The sequence below is a fragment of the Phragmites australis genome, chromosome 17 (genome assembly GCF_958298935.1).
Source record: "Phragmites australis chromosome 17, lpPhrAust1.1, whole genome shotgun sequence".
Lineage (NCBI taxonomy): Eukaryota > Viridiplantae > Streptophyta > Magnoliopsida > Poales > Poaceae > Phragmites > Phragmites australis.
In genome coordinates, this window is record NC_084937.1 from 13,137,728 (window position 1) to 13,149,528 (window position 11,801).

The 11,801-nt window shown below is 43.8% G+C and overlaps 1 protein-coding gene across 4 annotated transcripts; it reads right to left on the reverse strand.

Moving 5' to 3' along the window:
- Nucleotides 1–3,229: 3,229 nt before the first annotated feature.
- On the reverse strand, nt 3,230–6,516 carry LOC133897713 (ethylene-responsive transcription factor ERF118-like). Of its 4 annotated transcripts, none has more exons than XM_062338520.1 (5): nt 6,240–6,516; nt 5,663–5,842; nt 4,979–5,091; nt 4,631–4,832; nt 3,230–4,544 (listed from the first exon to the last, which is right to left on the reverse strand). In XM_062338520.1, exon 5 carries the CDS (start codon nt 4,469–4,471, stop codon nt 3,623–3,625), a length of 849 nt encoding a protein of 282 aa, XP_062194504.1. In that variant the 5' UTR covers nt 4,472–4,544; nt 4,631–4,832; nt 4,979–5,091; nt 5,663–5,842; nt 6,240–6,516; the 3' UTR covers nt 3,230–3,622. The 4 variants fall into 4 exon arrangements, with proteins under 4 accessions (XP_062194504.1, XP_062194505.1, XP_062194507.1 ...); XM_062338521.1 differs by having other exon boundaries at nt 4,979–5,319; XM_062338523.1 differs by lacking the exon at nt 4,979–5,091.
- Between the last annotated feature and the right edge of the window lie 5,285 nt (nt 6,517–11,801).

An 11,801-nucleotide genomic window follows, 5' to 3' on the forward strand; every position in this document is an offset into this window, starting at 1 on the left:
CTACAACTATGATCCTAAGAAGAAAAAATTTCGTCTAAAGAAATTTGATAAGTTCGGTGGAGATGACAAGACGAGATGCTACAATTGTGGTGAACTTGGCCACATGTCATATGATTGCCCTCAACCCAACAAGAAGAACATGAACAAGGGCAAGAAGATTGAAAAAAATGAAGATGGGGACAAGCACAAGAAGAAGAGCCAAGATAAGCATTCAAGGAAGAAGCTCTTCAACAAGATGGGTGGAGGACACAAGGCCTACATTGTTGATGAATGGGTCTCCGGTGAAAGCTCAAATGATGACTTAAGCAATGATGAAGACAACAACTTCGCGGGCCTTGCTATCACCAATGATGATGATACACCCCTACCTCCACCACCTATGTGCCTCATGGCAAAAGGTAACAACAAGGTGAACTACAAAGCTGGCAAAAAGCATTGAGTGCTTGATAGTGACTGTACACAACAAATGACCAGCAATGTTAAGATATTCACCTCTCTAGAAGATGAAATGGGCAGACATGATAAAGTCACCTTTGGTGATAACTCAAAAGCAAATATGGTAGGTTTGGGTAAGGTGGCAATCTCCAATGATCTCTCTATCTCCAATGTACTTCTAATTGAGTCTCTTAGTTTCAATTTACTTTCCATAGCTCAACTATGTGATTTAGGCTTCACATACTTATTTGGTGATGTTGACGTTGTTATTACTAGCAAGAAGCATAATGATCTAATCTTTAAAGGCTTTAGACATGGACATATATCTTGTGGATTTTTCGTCTAATGAAACTAGCTTGACAACATGCCTCTTCACCAAGACATCTTTGGGTTGGCTTTGGCATCGATGACTTGCTCATATTGGAATGAGCCAACTCAAGAAGTCATTCAAGAACGGAATGGTGGTCGGTTTGAAGGACGTAATCTTCGAGTAGGACAAATTGTGTGGTGCTTGACAAGCGGTAAAGCAAATTGCAAGCTCACATCCTTACAATGCTATGATGTCTACATCAAGACCCTTGGAGCTACTACACATGGACCTCTTCGGACCAACCACCTACAAAAGTCTTGGTGGTAATCTCTACTGCTTTTATCATTGTTGATGATTATACAAGATACACTTGGACTTCCTTTCTAGATGACAAGAGCAAGACCATTGGGATCTTCAAAAAAATCGCAAAGAAGGCTCAAAATTAGTTTGAAGCAACGTTAATGAAGATCCGAAGCGACAACGGGATAGAGTTCAAGAATACTCAAGTTGAAGAGTATTGCGAAGAAAGAGGCAAGGGAGAGCACTTGAGGTGATTTGCAAGTTCTTAATTGAAGATTAAGGACTCCATTAGTGCTTCAAGAGTAGTGAGTGTGCATCTAGCTATTGTTTAGGTTTGATAGGGATCAAGTGAACCAGTTAGCTTGTTACTCTTGGTGGTTGGCAACACCTAGCCGGTCGTGGAGATTGGAGGTGTTCTCGGTGAGCTCTTGGAGGTCTTGTGGGAGCCCCAGGAAGCTCGTGTTCTTGGTTTGATACCTGCCAATCCGGAGATGGAAAAGTGGCAATCACTAATGAGCACTTGAGTCTTGGTGACTCAAGGGGGAGCAACATCCTTGTGTGGATGCTCCCACGAGGATTAGTGGAGAGTGCCAACTCTTTGATACTTCGGAAAAAACTCAGTGTTCTCTTTTCCTACTCTTGTTACATTTCATATTTTGCTTCTAGCATTTCCTTAATGCAAGTTTCTATTCCGCACTTTACCTATGTTCTATATGCTTGCATGTTTGTGCTTATCATTCTAGCTTGCTAGGTCATCTAGTTGCTTTTATTCATTCTAGGCTAAGGTTGCTCTTTGTTCTAAAATTCGGTAGTTGGTCTAGTTTTTGATTAATGCCCTATTCAACCCCCCCCCCCTCTAGGGTCATTAGATCCTTTCACCAGATCGCAGCCTGTGGATGAGCAAACGGTTTTACTTTAGTAGACCGCTGGCTTCTTGTGAGCCTCGGAACTGTAGATAGTGGCAGGGGAAAATTATAGATTCTATATGATTAATAGCTTCACTAAGGTAGTGTTTGGTTCGAGATTTTGTAACGTAATTAGCGCACAGTGTTAATTGAATCCTTTATATCCTATTTGTTTTATGCATGTTGTAATCTATTACTGTGTTATCAAATATGGGCATGTGGAAGCCTGATACCCCTCCCATCTGAGTGTAATCTGTTAACAATACTCGTAGCTCCTCCTTGTCGCATTTGTCGCCTCCACCGAGTGAGCCTAATCCCCTTTCTGCTCCACCCACCTCACCTCAACACGCCTTCCCACAACACCAAAAAAAAGAGTTCCCGACGATAGGCTTGAACTGATCCGCCATGGCGGCAACCTTGTCGGAGGCAAACTCCCTTCCTTCAATGACCTCGCGGCACGCACGCATCTATTGGGGCGTGCGAAGAAGGCCACACGGCGACGTTGAAGTCAAGTGCGTACACAGTGAGGAAGGCGATGACGGCGAGGTGCGTCGGCCACAACTTGTCCTATGGCGGCGACGGGAGTAGTCATATAGAACCGTGGTGGAGGAGCTTGGGAAGTGGAGTATGAGTGTCCATAGATGGTGGTTCTCTGACGGCAATGTCAAGTGAGAGAAGCAATTTGTTGATTTGGTTTGTGAATTCGATACTAGATCATTGATTTTTTTCATGCGAGTTAATTAGTCTGTGTTCGTCTTGATTTCTAACTAAATTGGTCAATATGGTTCTTGTGCAGAAATTTTTGTTGCATGTTTCTTGATAGATGATACTGATGAATCCAACAGAATATTGTAATGGATTCTCATTCCATTCCCCAGTTGAACCAAATAAAATAAAATGTGGTTTCACCCATTCCGTTTTCGTTACCAATGTATTCTGATTACGTTTACATTTGCGTTTACATTTCTGAACCAAACACCACCTAAGCTTCTTAAGTATTGTTCTACACGAAGTGGATCTCAATATTAAATTTTTAGGAGTAATGCTGCCTCAAAAACTCTGGTCTTAAACAATAGGGTTACTTCAGAGTTCAGAGCAGATGTTTCCTGTGGATACCTGTTCAGGATGTTTCTTGACCAACTTCTTGCTACAATACAGATATCTTCTCTCAAGGGAGGAAATTGTACTCATGTATCAATTTTTATTATACAAAAAAATTCGTACCAGATCTATTTAGATCCAGTAATATTCTAAATTGTTTTAGACAACTTTCTAAAACTACTTCCTCAGCATTGCTAACTATTATTGAGAACACAGTTCCATTTGCTCAAACTATGCACAACCAAATGGGCTGTAGCCTGCAGACAAGCACAAATGGTGTATCAGCACGAGCTGATGGCAGATCTGAAATTAGAATATGTACATATTACTTTAAGCTTGTTACATATTAGCACACGAAGACAAATTACTCTAGGAACTGTACAATTTCCGACAAAATTTAGAGTCCAGTAATCCCCAGACTCCACCCACATGCGCCCAGCAATCTGTCTGTGGATAGACAGAAATCTGAATTCATTGTAGCATTCAGACAATGCAGTCCTGAAAAGCCGGTTTCCACAGAATACAACACCACCAAGAGCCGGTTTCAGTAGAACACATCTCTGATGAAGCCTCAAAGGACCTCGAGTTCATGTTCCATTGAAGCAAAGTCGAACCCATTCCAATCAAGCTCCGCATCCAGGTCGAACTCCGGGTCCTTGATTGGAAGAGGCAGGTGGCTAATGTCAGCCAGGCCAATGTAGTCATCATCCGAAGGCTCGTGTGTTGCGTCCATAAAAAAATCGCTGATTTGGAACACATCTTCCAGCCTGCTGAAATCATCGATTGGGAGTTCATCAGCCAGGCTCACAGAGTCACAGACAGGAAGCTCATCTATCCGGCCTAGCAAAGTATCCACTGAAATCTCCTTAGCTGTGGGGGAGAAGTCCAGTAAACTTTCATCCATGGGCTCAGGGTCTATCTCCATGAATTCTTCGTTCTGCACTTCTTGCGCCTTCTGCTGGCATGACACAGACGAAGATACACAGGACACCAAAGACGAGCTGGACAAAGCTGCACGTTTTGACACTGACGGTTGAGCTTTCATGGCCAACACCTCTGCGCGGAACTGCTTCGCATATGCCTGATATGCCGCAGCTGCGGCCTCCTCGGTGTTATATGTGCCGATCCACTTCCGGGTCTTTCTCACAGGGTCGCGAATCTCCGCTGCCCACCGACCCCAGGGCCGCCGGCGCACACCACGGTACCTGCTCGATGGTTCCTTCTTCTCTGGACCCTTCAGATCCTTTGTCCCACATGGCACGAGGGTCTCTGCAGGTTTTGAGGTTCTAGAGTCCACCGGAACTAGCACCTCCCTTGTCATTTTCTTTTCCTTCTTGGCCTGATCATCTTCATCATCAGAGGAGTCGGTGGCATCCGGATCACAGCAGAAAATGCGAACCTTCCGCATAGAGGTTATCATCTTGTAGCGCAACTTCCAGATTCTAAGTAAGATCCAGATACTACTGAAGTATTCTTCCCCCTTAAACTGCAATCTGCAGATAGGGCGTGTGAATTCGTCAAATATGCTACGACAAGGTTACAATTTCACAGATGTGGAACAGAAGAGATGTCTACGTACCGAGTAAAATGTTTAGACAAGATCAGGAGAAAGACTCCTGGTCTGCGCTATAACTGCAACACAGAATCTCACAAATCAGAATCAAAACTGGAGATAGGAAGATCTGGTTTCTTTGTCGAAGATGCCTTAGAAATCAGAATTCTGGCTGACTGTTTGAAATTAAAGGAGGATGGCTGCCGAACTCAATCCGCCCAGACCAAACCTGTTAGCAATCAAATCAGACAAGATTGTGAAATGAGACCCCTTCGAAGTCAAAAAGGGGGAATCTTTTAAATTAAAATTGAAAACAGCAGATATTCGTCGGCATTTCTTTGTTCGAAGTATACTTCCTTGTAGTTTAACACTTACCGGGATTTATTGTGGTTTGGGGGATTCTTGAACCCTTACTGCCTCAGGTGCGGCAAAGTAGAAAGCAAAGATATAAATGCAGGAACCCAGAGTACTTCACCCCAATTCCAAATCTGAAACCAATGTACATTACTAAAGGAAACTTTTCGATTACTATTAGAATATGGAACTGTTGTGCATCCAAACCAATCACCGTTCAACCAGACAAACATTGTTACATGGGTATCCCCAAATTTGGTTCAGAAGAAAAATTAATGTGACTAAACTGAAGAAGCACAAAATTACTGCATTGACATGGGAAGAATTTATTAGCTGTGCCATGGCAACCATCATATTTGCAACTGTAAGATGACAAGAAATCATTAATTTCATTCTTTGGGGAAGGGGAAAAGACAAAACTTTGACGCTTACATTAAACAAACAAGAAGCTAGGACTGCAAAAAACAAGTAAATGAAGAACACGACAGCAACAACTTAGATGAGGAAACTAGTAACGTCAGACAGAGAGAAAACAGAAGCATGAAAGGGTAATCATAAACAAATACTCTTAATTTCAAACGAGACAGAGTTTGGCGCCTACATGGAAGATTAATAGAGCTTGTTTCACGAGACTAAACAGGGGAACAGATTAGACTAAAACAGAGCAGGAAATCTTTGCATGAACCAATGAAGCAGGGGAATTACCGCGAGATCCTGAAGCGAAACCCGCAGGCTTTGGCGCCCGTCTGCCAAGGCTGGAGAAGAAGGGAGCAAGAGGAGGCTGGTGGCAACGGGAGCTCAGAACCATGGAGCAGCAGCAGAGCAGGCGACATAAATCAACAGCGCGCGCTCTTGCGGCGGCGAGGGCTACTCCACTCCTGCTCTCTGTTCAGATCATAAACGCCGCCAAAAACGATTGAGGAGATCAGATTACAACCCAACCAAGAAGAGATCAGATTTGAATCAAACGGGGAAGAAAGTTTCCATCTTTTTTTCCACCCGCAATTCCATGGAAAGAAAGGAAAAGCTTAAATTGGCACCGGTGCAATGCCCAAGGAAGATATCCCCAAAGAAAAGGAAAGAAAAAAACAGCTCGAAATCGTACTGAACTTGCCGGATTGCCCGACCAAATCCCCCAAGAAGGAAAAATAAAATCCAAACTTTCCCTCAACAAGAAACAGAGCAGGTGAGAGGAGAGATGGATCCGAACTCCACGCAACGGCACGATCGGGTGAGCGATACTCGCGAGAGAGAGGACCATTCGACTCGACACACTACTTACACGAGCGTGGTTGCCACGGCGATCTCCGATGTCCGAGCTGGGGACTGTCTGGGGCGGTGATGCCGAAGGAATGGGAGGGCAGCCGGAGGCAGCGCCAACTCGGAATACGGAGAGCCGGATCGGATCGGAGGGCTTTTGCTCGGGAGAGGAGAGGGGATTTTGGGTTCCTGATTTCTTGGCATGGATGAAGGGGAAGAGAGGAGGGCGAGGGGTTTAATGGCTTCCGCCGGACGAGGGGAGATGAGCGGAGCGGGGAGACGAAACTTGCGACCAGATGGCGCAGGGGGGAGTACACGGTCCGCGTTACCCCAGATTTATTACCTGTAGCGCTAATTGTATCGGGATGGATTTTGAAAATTTTACTCTGTTACTTTTCACTCTAATTGTAATTCCATTCAAACTCTGAAATTTGTGTATCAGAATTAAAATAGTCAATGAAACGACCTTCTTACACGTACCCCTCTGTTTCAACTTTGAATTTACTGTCCAAACTTGTACTGTCAACTTTGATGAATACATTAGCAATCTGCTATAAGTATATAATATTTTTAAGTACATTTAATGAAAAAATTAAAATTACTATTTGTGCCTTACTGGATTATATAATTTGAGAAATTATCCAATCAAACTTTTGACCAGAGAAGTTATTGTTGGCAAGTATATTTATAAAGGGATGTAGTAGTAACTGTAAACACGATGTTTTTATTAATGGCACGATACATAGGGGTTGTTTAGAGTTATAGGTATACCGAGTGTGTTTGTGTAAGCTACTTTATTTTTATTTTAGTTTAAAAATAAAGACTTAAAGTACATTATCTAGTCTACAAATATAAGATCTGATATGAAGTTGAGAGCTAGAGTTCTGCCAAATAAGATGATAGATAGGAGCATGAAGAGAGAAATGACATAAAAGGTGGCTCATTTATTGAGTGGACTAGAATTTTATGCAAGGGTGTGGCCGAAAGAAATAAGAAAGGGAAAAGGATAAATACCTCAGTATTACTACTGTTATTTCTATTTTATCTCTCAAACTCAATTTGGAATAAACCATTGTACAAAGTCAAACTTCTTTTCTTTTTACCCACTCCACTATGTTTTGGCATCTTCTTTTGTTTTTGCAAAGGGAATAGGATTAAGTTGATTTTTTATAATGGCACATACCCCATTGTACAATATGATTCCTAGAAAAAAAATTATAGAGATAAAACATCTAAGTCCTTGCATCTTCTTCACCTCCGATTGTCTTCATCTCTTGTTGCAACGCCACAGTGTAATAGAGCAAAGCCGAATGCCAAAGTTGGGATTGATACTCCTATCACATTCATTGAAGAACTGTCACATGAGTTAATATCTCGAAACCACAACCAGAACAAGATAGCACATTGGCAATTACCTCGCCGGATGCAGAAGAGAAATACACATATCCAGAAACATCAACCTCATATCCATGGAGATTGGTAGCCCAACAACATCCTCCACGGTTGCCAACAATGAAGCTGATTACCTGGATCCATAGCCCACAAAAACCCACCCATTCACAAGAAATCAGGAGTAAAATTAACCTCCGACACTTGACTGCACAGAATATGCCATTGTTAGTGTTAACAAGGAGGAGAAAAAGCCTCTACCAAATATAGCTATAAGGACGTCGGATCCAGTGAACGTGCCTTCGTCATCGGAGAAGCTCAAGTAATAGTAAAAGACTCATTTATTCGATTCAATATTTATAGTAATAGTGATTTACTGGCTTCTGAATTTTCAGAGGAGGATGTCACCAGGATTGATTAAATAAGAAAAATGCAAGATTTAACCTAAGGTATGTAGTGAGCGATGAATTCATGAACTTTGCTTCATGTATGCGACTAATTTGTGGGGTCATCGGCCATAATGATTCAATATGACTGTGATGCAGGCAGGAAATGAGTTTAGTGGAGTTGCAGGAAATTAAGATGTATAACTTCAAATATATAATGGCAGGCAACTCGTGGTGCCATTGTTCAACATCACCTTAGCCATGTCCTTCAATTTCGGGGGTGCACGAGAGAATAATATAGTAAGCTTTTTTCTTCGGAAAGAGAGAATGACGAGAAGAGCAAGAGGGACTAGACGTGTGTCAGACAGTGAGAGTGACGCCTGCTCCTGCCGCAGCAGCATCGCGTGCGTGACCCGACCTGGGTCCCACCTCGACCTCGAACCGACCGTACCGTATCGGCTAGGCGCCCACGATCCAAGCCGTCCGTCCGTCCGTCCGAAGCCTCCATGGGAGCCACCGAGCGGACGAGAGATAGAGTGCTGCGTCGTGGCGCGCACGACACGGCGGGGGCGGGGGCGGCGGCGGCGGCGGCTGGGTTTCTTGACTCCCGCCGGGCTTCGCGCGGGGTCCACCTAGGAACCGCTTCCCGAGGCGCCACTGCTCGCTCTCTGCTGCCCAACGGAGGCGTCGCGCGCAAGGAACAAAAAAGAAAAAGAGGAAATAATAATTGGCGCCCGTTTGAAATTCGAAGCTGCAGTGAACTAAATAGTCGTCGGAGACATGCGGCGCTTGGTCTCTGAGATTCGAATTCTGCCGCCAGTGTGCATTTAATCAGATTTATTGGTGAGATCTACTTACTCCTAGTCAAATTGTGCTGGATATGCTTAAAAGAAAAACTGCATGCACGCATAGTTCTAATGACAGTAACGGCTAATAGGTTATTTGTTGAGTGGATTAAAAATAAAATCAATCAATTGGATTTTCACATGCCAATGTTCTAACAATAGTGGTGGGAATTCTTTACTTTAAAAAAACTCCCTTTCCATTGTTATGACAACTATACAAGACTACAAGAGTGAAATAGAGTCTTAACAAATTCTTTTATTCTGGATTTGTTGTTGTCTAGTAGTTCTGCATTCATCCCAGTTTGGAGGAGTTTGAACTCAAACCAATTTGAACGTTGAACGCAAAATCAGTAACTTTGAAACCGGAGATTTCCCCTTTGAAATCAAGCAGGATTGGATTTTGAACATGTAATTCAGCTTTGGAGGACAAAATTTATCTTGATATCACCTTTTCCCATTCTAGTGTTCCTAGCGGGAGGGAGAGGCAACGAATACAATGTGCAACGGGAGGAGGAGGGAGACGCATGGGACCACAAGCACATAGTGGGAGGAGAGGAGGGAGTGGTAGGGGCAAAGGACAGAGTGAGATTTGGTTGGATGATGTAGTTCATGGAGGTATAAAAACTTAGATGGAAGGAGGCCGCTATTTGGTTCGGTTGGCGGGGATGAATTGGGATGGGTCGGTAGCGTTGTTACAAAACGTGCGTGATACAATCCTTTTACACTCGCATGAAAAATAGACTTTTTGCTATCTAAAACTTCTAAAACCATTATTTACATGTTGTCAAGTTTTTACATGTGATTTTTCACCTATTAATGGTGTTAATGTGAGCTAACTGAACGGCTAAAGTGAGTAGGGCTTTAGAGTCCGTAGCAAAAAAAAGTCATATTGAGAGGCTGCGCACCCTGATCGTGCGAGTGTAAAAGGGTACGCACCAAGTCATATTCCTTTTGTGTCCGTTTCGTTCCTATTTAACCACATGAACATGCACAAACCCCACTTCTATTCTTCAAATAAAAAATTATTGGTCACTCAATTATAATGCTGAATAACAATTAAATTTCTCATAGAAATTTACAAATGCAGAAATGCTATCTTCTGACATGGATATGAAAATATCAGAACAAAAAACAATGTTCCAAATTTCAACATAGAAAGAAAACGAGAGATTAACACCCTTTTTTTCTTGCTCGTAATTAAGAAATAAACTCAACTTCTAGTTTTTGTTCTCAACTTTGTCCATGAAGGCAGAAGGAAACATAACCTATCCGGCAAGGATGAAACAAGCCCTATTCATCTGGACTACTCTCAATTACAGCACCAGAGCAGCTCCATTTTGCACCTCCAATACCCAACACAAACATCATGCTGCTTCCAAGTAGTTAGAACTTGTTCCATTTTCTCCTAAAAGGGAACAGAATCAGGCAGCAGGATCACAAATGGACCTTCCAGGAAACGATGTCCAAAAATGGACCATTTTCACAATGCCATGACCTTTGGCGCCGTAGGTCCATTACACGGCGCCACCAGACTTGGTGCTATGCACTGCCATGTAGGATCTCCACTAGATGCCGCTTGCTGACGTGGCCCACCATGGCGCTAGCCATGGTGCCGTATGTCAATGTCACGGTGTCATGATATTCGGCGCCATGCTATGGGGCTTTTTTAGCATGCACTACTGATCATTTGAATCAACAAATTCTTATTAAAAAACCATGCATATTATGCCTGAGAAAGTCAATTATGTTTTTGGTTTTTTAAAAAACTTCTTCTTGGAGCAAGAAGATATCACAATTGCTCAATTCTGAAGTAATATGTCAATTCGCACATAGTACCATTTTGAACAATATCACTCATTGGAGTTCACACATAGTTCACATCCAAAGAGAGTTCACATCAACATCCATAAACATTTTCACATCCAAACATAGTTCACACGTAGTGTACATTGAAGTCGTACTATATTGTTCAAATAGACTTGACACATATTTCACTGTCTTAATCTCTTCCTCTTCCCCTTGCTCTTACCTAGAGCATTTGTACCTAGGGGTGTATGTCGGAGGGTGAACTCCTGTCGCAGGGATCCTGAGGGACCCCTTTTTAGAGATTCGGCCGGGGGGATAATCCTGAATATGTTCGCCGGAGAAATAAATGGGTATGAATGCGATGGCTGGTGGGGTGGAATGATCTAATGCGGAACGGGGTAAATGCGCTGGTGTTTAGACAGGTTCGGGCCGCACGGAGGTGTAACACCCTACTCCTGTATGGATACTATAAATGTCTTGAGAATGTCCTTCAAGGATGTTGCTGGTTACAAGGATATTTGTCTATCTTAGAGCCTGAGACTCCGTGTTCTTCGGTCTGCGTGTAGCCGCCGGCTTTGGGTGCTCTCGATCTTCTCTTCTCTGCTTGTGAGCAATTGTTTCATCCTCTCTCTTTTTCGTCCGTTCTGCCGGCTTTAAATACCCACCGGCAGTAGCGTGCCCTGAACGGGAGGGGGGCACGAGTTCCAAGACACCATAAATAGAAAGGGCGTCATCATTACCTCTCGGCGAAGTGACCGGGGGTGGAAAATGCGTCCCACGCCCGGTCATCTGTCACCATAAATGCACTGGCAACGGGCGCCGTGGAGAGGGCCCACCGGGCAACCGCAGAGCGGCCTGGCGTGCCCGCCCTGTCTTGTTCCCCTACCACAGCAGCACGGCAGACGGAACGCTTCGGCCCTTACGACGTTATCCCGAGACGGGCCGGATGGCACAGGATGGGACCCGTGCATTCAATGACCCCACGCCTTTCTGCTAGAATGTGGCAGGAATTGACACCGAGCGTGGCGGGAGTAGTTGGAGGTGACAGGCCACGCGCGCTCTTTAAATGCGCCCTTGGGCCTTTGACTGGCTGACACTTCATCAGTGGGCCCCTCGGGGGCCACTGTCAGGGGCTCTCTGGGTCGTCGGGGAACCGAG